The sequence below is a fragment of the Sander lucioperca genome, chromosome 12 (assembly GCF_008315115.2).
Source record: "Sander lucioperca isolate FBNREF2018 chromosome 12, SLUC_FBN_1.2, whole genome shotgun sequence".
Classification (NCBI taxonomy): Eukaryota; Metazoa; Chordata; class Actinopteri; order Perciformes; family Percidae; genus Sander; species Sander lucioperca.
Genome location: NC_050184.1, coordinates 13,824,300 through 13,844,518, shown reverse-complemented (window position 1 = coordinate 13,844,518; position 20,219 = coordinate 13,824,300). Strand labels below are relative to the sequence as shown.

At 40.0% G+C, this 20,219-nt stretch overlaps 1 protein-coding gene across 5 annotated transcripts in view; it reads right to left on the bottom strand.

Annotated features, from left to right (window-relative positions):
- Positions 1-20,219, bottom strand: part of hdac7a (histone deacetylase 7a) — a 70,982-nt gene that overhangs the window by 24,353 nt on the left and 26,410 nt on the right. For 2 of the 5 annotated variants that reach the window (XM_031286321.2, XM_031286319.2), the window contains exon 3: positions 19,896-19,998. The exons of 1 other annotated variant lie outside the window; for it this stretch is intronic. In XM_031286321.2, coding sequence (XP_031142181.1) covers positions 19,896-19,947 — 52 coding nt within the window. In that variant the 5' untranslated portion in view covers positions 19,948-19,998. Of the gene's footprint in view, positions 1-10,720; positions 10,874-19,895; positions 19,999-20,219 lie in introns of those variants that run through there. 2 more of the 5 variants (XM_031286320.2, XM_031286322.2) reach the window with 2 other exon arrangements.

Below are 20,219 nucleotides of genomic sequence, written 5' to 3'. Positions count from 1 at the left end.
GTATACAGAGGCAAAATGAACCAGTGTTTGGAGAACACCAGAATTATGGTTTCATATAACAGATGCTTTGCAGTTTCAAAACTCAAAGCAAAGGGTTAGCACCATTCCAAACACTCTGGGAGAACTGACAATATAAGCAAACAAAGCCAACTAAAATAGTGTTGTGTTACGGCTGTAGATCCATTCAGAAACTTTCAATGTCAGATAAAGTGAATTGTCGGACATAGTAGACTTCTGTTCCAAGTGAAGATAGTGTGACAGTGAACTTTGCTTAAGACAGCTGTAAACCAGGTTTCAGTATATATAATGACAACCTGAAATTGGAGTTTCTTGTCAGTTGAGGTGAACAAACAATTTGTTTTAGTTTAGTTTTAGCTAGCAACCACTACTGTAACCTGGAAACTAAATCACATTTAGCAAGTAAAATAAACTACAAGGCAATGCTAGCTATTAGCCATGTAACAGTGCCTAAAAGTTACTGTCCCAACTCCTTTTTAAGCTAGCATGTCTAGCATGTTCTACTAGCCTCTAACAGCAAATGTATTTTCCCTAAAGGGATTTTCTTTTATTATTTTCTTGTATTCATTTTATTTCTACAGCTAAACATAAGAGTGGGCTTTTTTGTCCATAGTTAAGGATACATGCCTATCTACTACTACTTCTAAATGTACTTACCACCAGGAGCACCTTTTTTTAACAAAGATAAAACAACAACTTAATTAGTTAGCATTAAGGGTTAGCAAATCCCATAAAGCTTTGCCTACAGTGAAAGCCTCATGGGAGCTGTAGTTGGAAAAGGCTACAAATGTACTATACTGTATTAAGTCTTTTAACTTTGAAATGGAGAAAGTATACTAAGCAGTACAATAGTAGATACAAATTTGTCTTACAATATGGACAGAAAATCAGTGTGGGGCTTTTAGACAGAATTATGACATACTTCACTTGATAGTATTTAAACACAAATTGAATAGGATGCAAAATAAAGATGTTAGTAAAATTCTTTAAAGCTAAAAAGAATGCAGTGATGAATGATGTTAAAATAACCATGGGAAATTTGTGTTATTTTTATTTTTATGGGGGCCTACATTGTACAAAATGTACGTTGTGTGGATTACACCTCAGACCTCACAACAACTGATCTTACTTATGGCACTAGACAGTTTATTAAGTAGTCTATCGTAGATGTGAAAGGTATGAACATTTTGTATCCTAACTGAGAAAATGTGGTAAAAAGGATGAGTTATGGGCTGTCTAGTCTGGATTGACGACAGTTCAGTTACTGGATAATCGCCGGATGTCCCTCGCGCCGTGCGTTTCAGGAAACCACAACAAACTTCAAGCTAGCACGCCACACTCTGAAAATGGCAAGTTTTGAAGAACATTTGGATCATGCAACAAGGCAGGCCTGCTTGGTTCTTTCGGCGAACGATTGCAAAGATTCACAAAGGATATGTTTACGGCATTTACTCTCTAACTGGGATGTTTTGGGACCGATTGGTGGGGAGTACACATGGCGATACATTGGTAAGAACAAATTATGTTTAACCATGTATCCAGCTAATTTAAATAGTTCATGCTACTGTTTTGTGTGAACAGTTAACTTCATTTAAAATAGTATGTGACGTTTTCTTTTGCGTGGTGTAAATGTTCCACCAAAACGAGTTCCTTCCCGAGAACACTTTGCAGATCCACCATCGCTGCGATTGGAGCTTAGCGCCGCTCAAAACAATTATGATTGGCTTAACGAAATGCAAACAACTCAGATCGTTGTTTTCTCCTATCCAGGAGTGTACAGTATGGAAGGGGCCAGACCTTACTCCGCAGCGCTGTGGAGTAAGGTCTGGCAATGCAAGACTATGAGCTGTCCAGCAACCACCCAAACAGGTGCTCCAGGCAGGATACCAAGCCCCAAACTGCTCCAGCAGAAATAATTACAAACCAATGATGAAACTGACCGACTGCAATGAAATCAACTGCTGATCAAAAAGATTTTTTGTACAAAAAGAGATTAAATCAATATCAACTGTATGTTTCTCTTAGCTAAAACTAAACTAGTACAACACAGTGACACAATAACAAGTTCTGGCTGTTTTTTTTGTTACACATCGACTCACACAATCTTTCACGCGTACACACACACACACACACACACACACACACACACACACACACACACACACACACACACACACACACACACACACACACACATTTCCATGCTCTTTGCATGCTGTTGGGGTTATTTGAATTGCATGGCTGAGTCAATGGGAAAGATTGCCTCATCTGGCGCTAAAAACAGGATCCAGGAAGGGAACAGCTTGGGAAAAGGCTGGGGGTGTTTTCTGTCTATGAGACACTTATTCACACACATATTTGCACACATGCACACACTCAAGCGTATAGATTCACTTGCATATGCACGAAACAATCCCAGTGATTCACATACAACATAAATACAGACATTTGCATGTGTCCTACCACGCACCAACATGAACATACATGTGGAAAATACTGTAGCAAGTAACACACATCCCCCAGCAAATGTATACACTTAAATAAACCCCCACACACAAACATTCAGAACACATGCACACACACACACACACACATAAAGACACATTCACATGTGGCACACTCATACACAGCTGCACACACAAGACAGGCTTGAGCAAATACCTATTGCACAAACCTGCTTTGACACTTAAACCCAAACTTTAAACACACACACACACACACACACACACACACACACACACACAGAGCGAGCCTTGAAATAACTAGGTGTGACATCATCTCCGCGCTGCTACGCCTGGTGCTCAGATGTCAGGCTGCAGTGTGTGAAGTAAATGTCACTCATAGAGGGGCTTGGCCTGATGCCAACAGCAGCACTAGAAATTGGTGTAAGGAAATAGAAGTGAATAGAATACAAGGATTTGTTATTGCCGTTGTTTCTATAGCGGATGCACACACACACACACACACACACACACACACACACACACACACACACACACACACACACACACACACACACACACACACACACACACACACACACAGTGAGTTTGAGTCACTGGGGTCTCATCACTGTTTGGGTTAATGAGACATACCAGTGTGTGTGTGTTCAGTGTCAGAACTCCTCCATATTAGGAGGTACGAATGCAGAGACAGTCTAAATGTCGACCATGGCTGGAATTGCAGAAATCCCTTGGCGCGCGTGCACGCACACACACACACACACACACACACACACACACACACACACACACACACACACACATATATATATATATATATATACACATATACACATACACACACAAACGCTGAAATTCTCAAGAAATAACAAAACTATTATTCTAAGATAAAGGAGAAGAGAACATGCTTAAACAACAATGTTGTTGATTTTATAGTTTGCTGAGAGAAAAGACAGTTTAACTTATCACTTTGCAAGTTTCACTTTAAAAAAAAAAAAAAAAAACTTGCTTGTGGTGTTCCCTTTAATATACCCCATTGTTGGCTTGATATCATGCCATCATTGAGTCCATCCTTACCTGCTCCATCATCATGTGGTACGCTACTGCCACTGCTAAGCACTAGGGCAGACTGCAGCGTACCATCCGCTGTGCTGAGGTGATTAGCTGCAATCTGCCGTCTCTCCATGAACTGTATGCCTCCAGGACGCTGAGGCGGGCAGGAAAGATTGTAGACGATCCATCTCACCCCAGACACAAACTGTTTGAACCGCTCCCCTCTGGCAGGAGGCTGCGGTCCATCAGGATCAAAACCTCACGCCACAAAAACAGTTTCTTCCCCTCAGCAGTCAGCCTCGTTAACAAGGCCCCGGACCCCCACTGACATTAAACCTTAATCCTACATCCTGTCCCCTGCACATTCTATATATCCTGAACTTTTGCACATCCCTCTACATTTTTGTACATTCTGCACTAACCCAATTCATGCTAAATAGTTATATGTATGTATGTGTTATTTGATTCTGTATTTATTGTTTGTTTATTTTATACTGTTTTTATGTATGCACCTTCAAGACAAATTCCTAGTAACAATGTAAAGTGGCTTTCATTGACTTTTAACAGTCTGACTTTCGGTCTGTACGCCCAGTGATCACTTTATTAGACATTTCCCCTTTTAGCTCACATCTCACAACTCTAAAGAGTGTTACATGGTACTTGGTATGTAAAGCACGCAGAGGGTAAGTTATTGACTAAACACCAGAAAAGACAAGGCATGCTAGAAAGCTCCCATACATAAGGACAAGTAAAGCCCTTATTGCACTCACTGAGTCTAGTGAAATTTGAACTTGCTTCATTAGGTAACTGTAAAGCTACTGCGTCAACTTCTTTAAAGGCGGGTTTAGATTAACACCAGTTAAGTACATTATGGCTTTGTTGCATCTAGTTTTAGCAAAATACTCAATGTGTAGTAGCACTTCAGCAGCACATTAAATGTGGTCCTTCAGTTGAGAAATAATCTCTCTGACCACTTAGGCACCCTGCTGCCCAGTGAGTGGATACATGATGTCTTTCAGAACTGTAAAATTACCTGATAATAACAGTCCCCATGTAGCCAACATGACTTTAAGTCTAGAAATCGTGTAGTGGTTTAGTCTCTGGACCTCTGCAACCACATTTAATCCCTCCACAGTCTCTCCCCCCTGGGTCTCTCCAAGTAATATGAGGCTCTAATGTTGTTAGTTCTTTTCAAGAATTATATTTTGTTACAGTTCATTACATCTGCGTGCCGTACTCAGGGAAGAATAACACATTTTGACCCTGTGGTGGTGAGCCTGTGTTGATTTCATTTAAATAGCACATTTTTTCTGTGCAAATAGAGCTGGGAAGGCATGTACTGGAATAACACACAAAGCATGCGCACACATGTAGACACATATTTAAGCAACCGGTCCATGTGAAAGCATGAGGTAATGCCATACTTTGAGAAAGCCTATAAGTGTGCCAGGAAAGTCAACAATTAACAACACAACCGCAATGCTTAAACCTTATCAGTACTGGAGTGTGAGTTTTTAAACCAGTTCAGAAGGAGCAGGGGTTCACTGTACTTCAAACAATATGTAGCACTATTTAGTCATTTCAAACATTATTTTGGAATTTTTTTCAGCTGCATTTTAAAGCTGCAATAGATTTTTTGGTTGAGGTGGTTCAGGACGTTGCAGGAATTGTGGGAAATGCAGTCTTTGTTTTGAAAAACACCACCACTTACAACTATCAGTTTCATTACTGGTGTAAACAGAGACTACCAACTGTCTCAGTCCTGTTCACACTTTGTGTATGTTTGTTTGTTTTAGTCTCAGAAACTACATCTGACAACAATATGTTGGTCTTCAAAGATGTCCATAAAGTTATTCTCCTTTTTAATGTTTGCATTATATCAATACATCGTTTTGATACTATTTATGGCTGCCAAATTCCAGCAACAGCCATTCTTTGCATTCTGTAACTGCCTCTCTAAATATAGTCTTCATTGTTAATGGCAGAGTCCGCCAAATTACATAACCATGAACAAGGGATTAACATGAAAGGATGTGTGTGCGTACAGCGATACATAAGGCAGAAGACAACGTGCTCATGAGTTCAATATTACAACAGTATTATATAGTCTTCTTTACTAAAACAAAGTGATGCCCACAGTTTAACAAAGAGACTGTACAAGAGCTGTTCTTCTTCTGTTGTATGTCTGACAGTAGTTGCTCAAGGTGTATACTTGCGGACAAGACTCAGACTTACCAGCAGGAACCACAGTTGTTGCCAAATCAACCAGGACTGAAGCCCAGTACAGTCAGCTACACTTGAAACAACGCACAGTGAAACTACGTTGACTTTGTGTGTGTGTGTGTGTGTGTGTGTGTGTGTGTGTGTGTGTGTGTGTGTGTGTGTGTGTGTGTGTGTGTGTGTGTGGGAGTGTCAGCGTGTCATATTATGGAAATCACCAACGACCCAGTAGGATACAGCCTGTCTCGTCATAGAGACCGTTGAGAATGTGCAGATTTATCTGAAAGATTAGGTACATTAGGCACATGTTCTCCATACAGAGAAAAATTAAATACTCTGTGTATGTCTGTCACTGTCAGACATTTGGTTAACCCTTTCTACAGATTCCTCCCTTCTCCATTCTTCTATTTTGAACTTCTGTTCTGCTTAGTCAGGACTCGTTCTACAGGTAAAACAAGGATGTACCTCTCTCTCTCTCTCTCTCTCTCTCTCTCTCTCTCTCTCTCTCTCTCTCTCTCTCTCTCTCTCTCTCTAACAGGTACAATAAAAATAGAAGACGAAGAAAAATATGAACAGACCAGACTAAAAAGAAAGAGAACGTAGTTAAAAGATAAAAAAGGGGAGTTTATCGGCAACCTGTAACAACCTGCGGATAAGTTGAATCACTCTCTGCTCACTGAAGGAGGCCTGACAGCCAGCATAGTGCCACTAGTGACAGACACTCAGGCTGTACAAAGTCAACAACCAACGGAGCAGACGCCACCACTTTGTGTCTTGACACGTCCAAATATAGCTACAACGCATTCTTCTGTTTTCACTATACAGTGTGCGTGAGTGTGTCAAAATCACACTACACCTTTTACAGGCAACAGCTACTTTCAGTAGATAAAGATGTCATTACCTCAGGGTATCTGTGAGGTACAAAAAAAGACTTTGATGCAAATTAAGGCCCTTCAAGGTGGGGGAAAAGTCATAAGCAGAGTTACTAGAAATAGGAAAATCAGAGAGAACAGTCAGAGAGGAAGAGCAGATGGGGGTGGGGGGGGGGGATTCTAAAAGAAAATAAAAAGAGATAAAGGATTGAGTAGGAGCAAAGGGGAAAGGACTAACAGGACAACCTGACACTGCTGAGAAAGTCAAGCATTCTCCTCTTGACCATCTCTATCACTCCCTTCATCCCTTTCCCCTAAAGCTTGGACTGGCATGCAGCTGTGTTCTTATAATGTCTGTGTGTGTGTGTGTGTGTGTGTGTGCGTGTGTGTGTGTGTGTGTGTGTGTGTGTGTGTGTGTGTGTGTGTGTGTGTGTGTGTGTGTGTGTGTGTGTGTGTGTGTGTGTGTGTGTGTGTGTGTGCGTGCGTGCATCTGTTGAAAAGGTTATTTGCAATGAATGAGTTGCAACAGCAACCTAACACGTCTATTTCTTTGTGCAATGAAAACTATGATTGATGAAACAATGATTTGTTTCCTAATAGTGTCTACTACTACTTAACTAGTAGTGTCTACTACTACCTAGTAGTGTCTACTTTACAAATTACTGTGTGTGTGTGTGTGTGTGTGTGTGTGTGTGTGTGTGTGTGTGTGTGTGTGTGTGTGTGCGCGCGCGCATGCATACGTGTGCGTGCGTGCGTGTGAGTATTCATTCCAAAAAAATTACTGATCCAAGTTTAACGCATGGCTTTTGAGCTCTTTGCCAAAGAAAACAGTTCCCAGTTTATCTAAAGCAAACAAAGGCAGGGTCAAAGCCGCAGGTTCAAGCCTGGCTTTTCTTAAGCAAGTGAAGATGCCTGATTATCTGCGACAAAAATAGCACAATGCGGCAGGAATTGTAGGGCTGGATGTGAAATGGTCAGCTCAAATTTAGCAAAGAAGTTTTAGCAGATAAGTCAATAATCAAATATTTATCTGGCATAAGGGAGCACTGATGTTTATGGTTTCGAGTGCAGCATGTCACTCTGATTGACTCTCATTTTCAAGGAAAGTTGTTGAAGAGCTATGTCATGGTCAAGATGAGATTCAGTGACTAATGAGAAGTATTTTCTATAAACAACCTTAGATTCATTGTAAGGCCAGTACTAGACTATATGGCTGAAACTAATGATTGTTTTTATTATTAACTAATCTGTTGATTATTTTTTAATGAATCATTTAGTCTGTGAGAAGATAAAAAACACTCATCACAATGTCCCAGAGCCCAATGATGTCTTGAAATTGCTTGCTTTGTCATACCAAGATCAAGTTATAACAAATCCAAAGACATTCAATTTGCAATGAAAAGAACAACAGAGCGACTATTTGCACCCTTGGTACGAATAGCCTAGGCCACACAGCTGAGCTATTCACACCCTGTGACGTAACAACAAAAACTTGTTGCTTGCGTGCACCGAAATCATGGCCGACATTCATCTTCCTTGACAGCAGAAACTGGCATATTAAGAAAGTTTTGTCTCTAAAGTTTATAACAATTGAATTTCTAGCGGAAAATGGATACTACAGTTGCGCTTTCTTTCTTCAGTGAAAGCATACAACCGGTAGTTTGTTAGTTAGTACCTATTTTTTGTATACAGTATGGTTACTTAGCAACCAAGGCTTAAAGACACCAAGTAGTCAATGGTTGTATTACATTCCACAAGAACTGCTAGATGAGTGGTTAGAACAGTGAGCTGTGGCCCATGAGTCTGGGGTTTGATTCCCCAGTGAAGAGATCTTGTTTCTTTCATTTTGGATTGGATCATTTGCATGCAACCACGCAAGTGTATATATCAACGTCTCTCTGAAGTGTGCGAAATATTGGACACTGCAACGATTTTATTTAGGCCACAGAGCAATATCCCAAAAAGGTGTAATACATAAGTAGTATGGATAACTATGTGTAAATATAGGGTAGCCTACGCCAGGGTACGAATATCATCCACTTCTAATTCATACACTGGTACGAATAGCACACATTGATAATCATACCCTGTAACAACAAACGCGTTGCGCATGCCCAGAAAATTGATGGACAGATGCTTCTATCCAAAGTGACATACATATAAAAACACCAATTTATGTAAAATTATAATTACTTAAGTAAAGAATGTGTGAATACAAATAAAGGTGTTAATACGAAATAAACCCTCTGTTGCTGCGGCAACGGTTAAAGATACAGTCTGTGAGTCTGTGACAAACAGCAATCATAAAAATAAGATTGATCTGATGATATTTCTGTCTGGATGAAACTGTCTGCATCAGTCATTAAAAGAACATTGAGGATTCTGGAAGGTGTTGCTACTAATAGAACCTGCGAACATCCAGACCAATATGAAAGGAGGGGGTATTAACAGAACACACTGCTGTGTGCACCGGGGTACGAATAGCATTCACTTCTAATTGCACCAGGGTACGAATAGGATACATTGATATTTGTACCAGACGGGGTATTAATAGAACACATTGCTGTGTGCACCAGGGTACGAATAGCATACACTGCTAATTGTACCAAGGGTGCAAATAGCCTCACCCAAAGAACAAAAGAAGCAAATCCTCCCATTCAAAAAGCTTGAACCAGCCAATGTTTGAACTATTTTAATAAATCCCTCACACAATCAATCTATCATCAAGACTGTTGATGATTAGTGTTCTGTTGATTGTCTAAACGATTAAATGTCACAATTGTTTCAGCACTAAGTATTACCCTACAGAGCATCAGTTCAGTACAGAGCCAATACATATTTTACATACATTTACAGAATGAAGTAGTACCAAATTGTACAGTTATATATTGTCAAGACTTTACTATTCATCACTTCCTGATTTAGAAAAGCAAAACCTGAATTTTATGCTGAAAGTGCATTTCTAAATTTCTAAACTTCCTCTCTACACTGTTGACTCAAATACTGCCTCCATTTATCCCAACAGGATATTCAGGGATTTGAAAACAGATAACAGATCAATTACTGCACAGAGTTTCCAGCCTTTCCAGGACATGCATTTGGGCAATTTAAATCATTGTTAAAACACGATTTTTCAATTTTTATTTGATTTAATTTGCAAAAAAGAAAAGAAAAAGAAATCGTGATGTCAGTTTTTAAAACATTTGTTTAGGAGTTGGATAGACCATATAAACATTTTAGATGTAGAGCAGCTTTCTCATAGGAACAAACCTGGGAGACACTAAACAAACCCAAAATAGCAGCGACCCCAACACAGACACAGTTACTGTGCAATAACACACAGGCCAATGTCAGTGGCCTCCTGCATTCGATCCCACAGTGGATGTTCTTATTCACATTAAAGGTGCATTTCAAGTCATCTTCGGAAAGCACAATGTGTGTAAGGGAAAGGATAGGTTTAGAGATGTACGCATGGATTTGTCCATTGCGTGTGTAGGTGCATGTATGAGTGTGTGTGTGTGTGTGTGTGTGTGTGTGTGACAGACGCAGAGGACTGTGAGGGTACGAGCTTGTGTGTGTGTGTGTGTGTGTGACAGTAACCGAGGAAGGTTGATATATAATGCAGCATGGGTCCAGTTTCCTAAGTCCTCTCTGAGTTTCCATAAACATCCAAGGCCACTGTCTGTTAAGACAGCACGCACACACGCACACGCGCACACACACACACACACACACACACACACACACACACACACACACACACACACAGACTTAAAACAAGTGTAGTAGCGATAGCAGGGCAATAGGAGTCCCTAGGAATAGGAGTGAGACATACAGAGGAGGAATTAATTAACACACAAAAGAAAATCTCTCGCTCTCTCCCTCTTTCGCCCCCAACTTCACCCTGGGCTCGATCATCACAGTTTGTCACACTCACGAACACGCACCACACAGCAGGCTTCCAGTGTTCAGTCAGATCCAAGGAGTTTTGATTCAACAGGTTTCACCTCCCATTCACAAGAAATAAAAGTCCACAGAAACAAACTGCACATGTAGACACATAAGTAAATGATAAATAAAGTCAAAGGCACATACCCGTAGTTGTCTTGTAAATATCCGGCTATGTGAAAACCCCAGTAGCACTTCTGCCTCAGCCAGCTCACAGCAGGATCTATAATTAGACAGAGAGCTCCACTCCCCTCCAGTCATCTTTTACAGTCGGCCACATCCTCTTTTCTTTAACTCCTTCTCTTTCTTGTCCTCCCTCCCTTCCCCTCCCTATCTCTGTCTCTATTTGTTGACGCTGTCCGACACCAAACTGTTGATTTCATTATTTCTTTCACACAGAAGAAGCACCTTGTCTGGGAGGGTAACTGGCTGCAGAATCCAGACAGAGTTTTAACTCCTTTTAAATGCTGCCTGGAATAAAATTTAAGACAGAATAAAAGCAAAATTATGAACAAAGTAGTCCAAATCAGCCTTAAACTATAAACGTGCAGACTAAGCAAAAGGTAATCAAGATCCAAAATCCTGTACATAGATAAGATCTTTATTAATGCTGTAGGAGGCATTTTAAGACTTCACACGGCTTTACAACTTTTAAAGGACCGTTGCAAGAACATTTCAGCTTCTGCTACACTACTTTTTTTTTTAATTTGTCACACTTTGGCCAGTGATGACCGCCAGCTCTCGCCAGTGCAGGATCTTTACAATCCATCCCATAAACAACAGGGATTGTAACCATGGTAACAGGGGGGCAGCAGGAAGTTGAGTCTATAAAAACACAACAATGAGAGAACCAGGGTGGCTTCCTGTTTGAGAGCTGAGTTTAGACTCCCATTTCCTCCCCTCTCCTCCCCCTGCTGTTGTTGTGATGCTGCTGCCGCAGTGCCCTTGAGCCCTATGGCAGTAAAGTTCCCCACTGGACCACATGCTCAGACGGTAAAACCAAAACAACCATGGCTTGTCTGACACCCCCCTTTCTCATACACACTCCCAAATCACTGTTCCCGTTCCTCTTAATGCATGGCTTTAGTGAAAAGCTGAGGGCTTTGACACCCATTAACGACTCAGATTAATGACTAACAGTGGCCCTGAAGGCAACACACTAATGTTCTGAACACACAATCACTCACAAACACACCCATTACAGGAAGATGGAAAACTACTAAGTAAACTATTGACAATCCAGTTAAATTGTGTTTCATCAATGTCAATTGCTTGTGGGACTGAATGGGCTTGAATAAAAGTAGTTAGATCCAAGAGTACAACATTGCAATGTTTGGAGGAACTTATGACATTGTGTGTGTGTGTGTGTGTGTGTGTGTGTGTGTGTAAGACATGTAACATGAAGAAGCCAAGAGCATTGTCGTTCTTAGATGAGAATATTAATATCACTCTCATGTCTGTTCAGTAAATATGAAGCTGCAGCCATACAGGAGACAGTTATATTAGCATATAAAGACCGGAGACTGGGAGGAACAACTAGCCTGTCTTTCTCAGCCTACCAACACCTCTGGAATTCACTACTTGACTTTTTTGTGCTACGGTATGCTCTCTTCAGTTTTGGGGAAGTGTAGTGTTATGGTATCACCAGTCAATCAAAACTGCACCAATGTGACATCTTTTTCCCAGGAATTTCTCTTTGACGACATTTGAGTTTCTGTACCTAGGGCTGTTTATTTGTTTTCTTTGTCTGTTCAACCATGTTGGGTGTTGCAGCTCATGATAACCAGTTTTCCTCTACTTCTTCAAAACAATGATCTGTTACTTCGGAATTGCAGTCGAAGCATTTTCTCATGAAAACCCAACAAGACATCTTTAGTTTACAGCACAATATAGATTGTCTTTGTTTATTATTGTTTTATTGTTAATTCACTGTTGTTTATAACAACCAGTGTTTAGTGCAGGGCAAAATACATATTTTCAGTACGGAAGTGAGTATTACTTTAATAGAGTAAAAGGTGCAGGAGGTGAGAGTGTATTCACTAAAAAAAAATGACAGAGTTGCAAAATCAGCCTTGCACAACACAGGATCTCTATGAATAGTCTGGTACTGACAGTTAGGATCACATGCTCTTTACTCTGGGAGCTCTCTCATCAGACCTCAAGACTTTTACAGAACCAACTGAACTGTGTGATAGTGAAAAGTCATTCGTAAATCAGATATGGACTTATTGCATTATGTAAGAACTTTAAGTAATTTTGTTAAAGGAAAAGGAAAGCCTTTTCATAGACAAATAATGTTAGTAAAGTATTGAAAAAGTATAAGTAGTACTGGTACCTAAATTCAGGTTTCAGGTTCTATACTTCTAATCCCCTTTTTCTTCCTTTTCTAAATCTGATTGAAGAGAAAATAAATTAATCATTAGTCCCCCCCCTCTCTCTCTCTCATTCCTTTTCCCTACAACTTATTCCCCTCTCTCACTCCTTCATCCTGAGGAATCCACAGCTGTCGCTCCCATTCAAAACCTCTCCTCTTCCCATAGCAGCTGGCCAGACTGTGGTTTCTGTGTGTGTGTGTGTGTGTGTGTGTGTGTGTATATGCCTCCACTGTCGCCAAACTATTTCTATATTTATGATGTTACTCTGGTGGTGCATACTTGAGTGTTCAAGTGTAAATGGTAGTGTGTGGCTGTTGACAAGAACTAAGAACTAACTTAAGAACTACCCTCTGCTGTGTGTGTGTGTGTGTGTGTGTGTGTGTGTGTGTGTGTGTGTGTGTGCGTTACAAGAATAGCAAGATGAAGAACAATTGCTGGTGCTCTGACCTACAGAGGGTTAAGTAAGGACACCAGGGGTACCTAAATCATCCACGTGTCTGTGGTCGATCTCTGGCTCTCGCTTCCTTCTTTGAAAAAAAGATGATTTTATGTTCTTATCTTATCATGTACAGAAAAAAATCCACGCTCAGATACTCCCAAACTCATCCGTCATGTTCAGTACATAAGTAGTATATCCATAAAGTTCTTAACTATACTAATGCACATTTCGCAGAATGCCTTATGACAGCCTCCATACAGTGGTTGCAAACGTGTTGCATTCAAGCAAAAATTGGGATGTGTTTAGATGATTTCTGTTTAAACAGATAAAAAAAAAAGATGAATAATTCATTTATTACTTTTTACAACCACCATAATGCCCGTTTTTATGCCACATCAGCACTGCTTTTTTCAGGGTTTCTGCCATTGAAAAAGGTCTACAGCGATGCTCTTGGCCTTGAGAGGATGTACATCGGTGCTTTGAGCTAAATGCTAACGCCAGCATGCTGATGTTTAGCAGGTAAAATGTTTAGCAGGTAAAATGTTTAACATGTTCTGCAATGGATTCTGGTCTACAAAGATTACATTGAGTGCAGAAGCTGGTATCTGACATCTAATAAATGTAGGGGACACAAAAAATGCGCCAAATAGTAATGAAAGTACACCCAAAAATGTAAAGTACAAGGATGTATTTTCTTTTGACAGCTGGGATGACAAATAAGACAGTATTTATGAGGTCATGAAGTCAAGTCATATAAAATCCAAGTAGGGTTTTGGGTCAAGGTAAACATCTGGACAAAATTGATGTTTTGACACAAGTGATCTCAAGCAACAATGCTACTTTCAGAAAATGACAGGTTTCTAAATTTGGCCGCTCTCCTTCTCAAAGAGATTTATGAATGTCGTGCATGCTTGTAAAAGAGGAATCTCAGTAAGCTTGCACAGCTACATCTTGCTGTGCTTCGAATAAACAGGTGCTTTAGGATTCCACCAGGTCTGGTTGCAGTAATAGTCAATTTAAATAACTCACACACACACACACACACACACACACACACACACACACACACACACACAAACACGAACACACACACAGACACACCCACCCACCCCCACACACAGCCACACCCACATCCCCACACACACACACACACACACACACACACACATTCCATGTGTCATTATCATCGTTCGCTCGACTCAGTGTTGCAATTCGCCCGAAGCTGGAAACTTTATTACAACTCATCTCTGTCTGTCAGAGAGGAGACACCAGGTGTGCTGTTCAGTTTGACAAATGACAGTGAATCTGTCTCTGCTGCACAGATAACAAAGGCAAAGCCAAGAGTCCCACTAAGGACCTTATTGACATTATCATGTCTGTTTCCTGTCTTTAACACGATCTGCTGAACACAATACAATAAATGTTTTGGTCAAGAATAAATCTGATTGTACTCTCCAGTTCATAAAGAAGTCTCCCTTTGTCCATTTCAAACAATCCTCTGGCATAGAGAAAAGTGATACATTTTGTTTGTGGTTTGTTTGGAATAAACAGAAGACGACGTGGGTGAGCATGAGTCATGACAGCCACCGTGACTGAACAGACAAATAAATAAGCACCCTGTCTGATTGACAACTTGCTTTGCATAAGGAGGGAGAGTTTCTTTATGTTGCATGAGAGCTTCATCATCGTTGAACTATTTATGACATTTTTCTGAAAACCAAATTCCTCTCATTGGAAAAGTCACGCTTCAAATCAGCTGCTGATCTATGCAAACACCTTTATTGCTCCCTCTAGGTAAATTCTTTTCCTGGTGTCGATCTCCACAGGGCGGTCAGAGGTCACGATCAGTTACAAACAGATGATCTAAGGCTGGAAGGCATTGACTGCTTTGCACGAAAACACTTCAGCAGTGTCAATAAGAAGGCTGAACTCAGTCCCTGTCTGAAGGGCTCAGCGAGTCACCCTGCTGAGACTTTAAAAGAAATATATGCTACTGCATGTAAGGCAGACCTGGGCATTGTACAGCCCCCGGGCCACACCTTTGGGCAGCCCTAACCGGCCCGCTTGAGGTCAATGGGAAGTTAGCAATCAAACGTAAATAAGTGTACATCACGCATGGGATACAACTGCATTGCTTTCATTTTGTATGTGGTGACGTATGCAGCTTTTTCTTTTCTGGTTGCAAGTCGCAATTAAAAAGAAGTAGAAGAAGAACTGCAATGTGTAGGACCCCTGTGTCGGCGAGCCGCGAACTAAGCTCACGAGAGACGTCAGCATGGACGTGAATGAGCTGTTATCCCTAACAAATGTCAGCTCATGGGGAAAAAAAGAAAGGCCGAGTTTAAGGATTTATTTACTGAAGTCAAAGGTAAAGCCGTGTGCTTAGTTTGCGGATAACAGATCGCTGTGTTTAAGGATTATAATTTGAATCGCCACTACAATAGTAAACGCAGAGAAATACAACAACTTGACTGATGCAGAGCGGGTACGGATATCTGAAGCTTTGCTAGTTAAGCTGCAAAAGCAACAAGGCTTTTTTACCAAGCGTTGCAGAGGTCAAGACCAGCTTTGTGATATCCCACAAAATCAACCAGCTTTGTGATATCCCACAAAATCGCCAAAAACAGTATGCCATTTTCTGAAGGGAGTCTATTAAAGAGTGTCCTGGTGGACTCTGCTGCGCTAATATGCCCAGAGGAAAATAGAGGCTTTTGAAAATGTGCTGCTTTCCAGGCGAACCGTAACGAGAAGGATTGAGGACATCGCGGGAAACCTGGAGATTCAGCTGCAAAAAGAACTGAAAAACAGCAAATGAGGTAGTAAGACTACAAACAAAAAGATAATAACACTTTGTATAAAGTTAATTTAATGCTGTTTTTTGAAAATGGCAAACATATGCACATTTTGTTCACAATTGCTTTGTGAATGCTGTTCAAATAGTGACATAATGGTAGGGCTGCCACCTCTTAGTCGATTAGTCAACTAATCGGTCGTTTTGGTCTTAGTCGACTAAGATTTCTTTAGTTGATGAGTCATTTTTTATGCTTATTCATGCTTAATTACTCATTTCCAAGAAACTTATGAGCACATTTCTGGTAAGCACAAGATTTAAAAGTGCTTTTGCAGGATTAATTGTGGAGAAACTTAGTTTTACAGATGGTTCATTAACTACATTTATATTGTGCTTTTCTAGTCTTAATCACCTCTCAAAGAGCACAGCTCTGTCGATTACATCAACTAATCGATTAATCGACAAAATCATATAAGTGTTAGTCGACTAAGAATTTCTTTAGTCGAGGACAGCCCTACATAATGGTGGCATTTTGTACTTAGTCTGCTTTACTTTTTAAGAAAAAAGTGAAAAAAAGCTAAGGGTACTAGGGCCACTGGAGGGGGGCGCCACTGTAAACGTTAATATGAGTCGTAATTGCTGCTTAAACAAACAGACCTATGGGAGCGTTTTTTCAGGGGAGGGCCGTCTCGGAAGTATAAGTATCTTATACTATCTTTAGTATCTAATCGTCTTGCTGAGTGTTTTACCCATCAGAAATGTGGATTCTTATGGAACACCTGACGGGAACAGTTCCTGTGGAAATGTTTCCTCCAGTTGATGCAATGCAGCTGCTCAACAGCAGCACTGGTCATGCTGGGCAGCTCTCAGGAAATCCTCCCTCAACCAGCAAATGCACATTATACACAAGAACTTCAAGGTTTGAGTGTACGTATCTTCAAAAATTCAAGATGACATATTAGCTTCAATATTTTTACACACCTGTCCAAGCTCTCATTCTCTCCCTCATCACACACACATATACACACTCCTGCTCTTCTTAACATCAAACACATTCTCCACATTTCCCAACACAGATAAAGCCACTCAACACAGCAGCTCACTCAAAGGGATCTCCCCCCTTTATCTTTTACAAAGGACACACACACACACACACACACACACACACACACACACACACACACACACACACACACAGAGATATCAGTCCACCTTTATCATCACAACCCTCAATATACACTCACACGGCATACTCACACTTCTTACTTGGAAACACAATGCTGGATCAGGCAGACAAATATTAACACACAACTTTTAAGTGTCTGTTCTCTTGTTGTTTAAAGTCTTTGTGATGCTGAAAGTGAAATTATTTCAAATAAGCTGGATGATCTTGCTGTTTTATCAGTGGTGAAAACAGTGAGTCATGAAAACAGTGATGACTTGTGACTGATAGCCTGTGGTAGTGGTGGGGAGCTCTTTCTGCTGATAAGAACGAGAGTAGAAGCCCCAGTCTACCCTGCAGTCAGGAGACTATTTGATTTGACTAGGCATAATTAAACACAAACGTATTATAAAACTTAGTTCAGGGCAGTGGTGGAATGTAAATGAGTACATGTATTCATGTGCTGTACTTACGTACAAATGTTGAGGTACTTGTACTTACGTCTTTTCTTTTTATGACACTTTCTACTTCTACTCCACTACATTTAAGAGAGGAATATTGTACGTTTTACTCCGCTACATTATTTGTGACAGCTTTCGTTACTAGTTACTTTACAAGTGCAGATTTTTGCACACATGTAGTTTTTAAAATACCATGTTTTAATATAAATTAAACAACCCAACAATTTACAAGTCCAACTAAAATGATTAGCAGATTAAACACAGAACAGTTTGGATCGTTTCCGGTTTCTAAAATGTGAGGATTTTTCTGCATTGAGTACCTTCACTTTTAACACTTTAAGTACATTTTCCTGTTGATAATATACATACGTTTACTTAAGTAAAATTTTCAATGCAGGACTTTTACTTGTAACAGAGTATTTTTACAGTGTGGTATTAGTACTTTTACTTAAGTAAAGGATATGAATACTCCTTCCACCACTGGTTCAGGGTGAACACAACTTTGAATATTTTCCTGCTGGATAAAGAAGACAGGTTCCCAAATTCACTTTCAGTTCAATAACTTGCTTTCAAATATAAAAAGAGGATTTATTAAATGGCAAAAGAAAAACCAGCAAATCGACTGAGTTATTTTAGTCTTCCACCGTCAAAGAATAATCTACACAGAAATACTGTAAGAACCTTAACCTTAAGTCGTTTACAGTAATTTCTGAAAATGAGTGAGAAACCTAACAAACGGGCTAGCAAATTCAATACCAAATGTATCACTTGTTTTAAAACAAATTTCAAGATGCAATGCTGGACTGCATGGCCTGTTCACATGGAGGTTTTTTTATAGTTCCCAACTCACATAACAAAACAACTTTGGTTCCGGTTGCAATTGCAAACGATTAATGAACTGAAGTGTATGTGTGAAATAGGATTTGCTGACAGGAGTCTGACATCTGCCTCCGTTTCTTACTTCATGTTCTTGTTTTCATACATCTTTCCATCCCTCTATTTTTATATACACTGTGAACCTATCTCTCTACTTTACTCTTTTTGCTTCCTTTCTTCATCTTATTTTTTATTTTTTTTAACTACGATCTTTCCTTGGAAAAAGTTAACGTGTTCCAGGAAGGCAGCTTCATGAATATGCACAGTCACACTCGGCTGTCTGCACGAACAACAAAGGAAGAAGACATTAACATTCCTGCACATGCTCTGCACTCTGGTCAGACACACACACACACACACACACACACACACACACACACACACACACACACACACACACACACACACACACACACACACACACACACACACACACAAAACCTTACATAAACGACTTTTAAGTCATGGACTAGCCCTTGATACATTGATTGAAACACATTATCACACCTTTTACAAACACTTGAATATGTGCAAGGCTACGGAGCAGAAATAATATTTTCTGCATTTAGCAATGGTACAAGTTGCTGGAAAAATAATCATTTAGATTTTTTATTCAGCCACATGTTGGTAAACAGCTGATAGTTCTAGTTTAGAGCTGAAACAATAATTATTTGAAAATTGATCAATCATTTATGTCACAATGATCTAGTTCCAGCCTCTCAAATATAAATATTTTCTGGTTTTCTTTGTCTTGGTCTTTGATAGTAAACTGGATATCTTTGAGTTTTGGACTGTTGGCTGAACAAAACAAGCAGTTTGAATATGGCAGCTCGGGCTTTAGCTCGGGCTTTAGAAAATTGTGGTGGGCACACATATGTATATATTTGTATACTGTATTTAATTCCATTTGCAAGAAAAATATGGTAGACATTAGTTAGACATATGCCAGATATTAAATATGGGATACCTTAAATGTATTGTATTATAGCACATTTTGGCTGTCAATACAGGATTTATAAGTAAAATTATAAAATGAAAAAAGACTGACACTGTGCACACTTGTGAATCTGAAAAAGAAGCACAGTGAGCCTGCATTCTTATAAATCACTGCATGCATATCATTTGTGCATCTAGTATACTTCCTCATTGTGATATTGAACAGCACATTTGTAATTTGCAAAGTTTACTGCACAGCATCTCCTCCCCAACTTATCTCACCTTTGCTCTCCGCAGTACTGTTGCCTGTTTTCTGCACCGTCTGTGTGTGCATCTCAGAAGGGCGTCACTGAGAAATCCATCTATACACACACAAACACACACTCTGATGATCACACACACACACACACACACGCACACACACACACACACACACACACACACACACAATAAATTAACATGCATTAAGTCTCTCCTTCCTCCTCCACTTCACCAACTTGTTGAGATTAGCCTGAATATGTTAACATCACTGACTATTCATCTCTCACACACACACACACACACACACACACACACACACACACACACACACACACACGCACACAC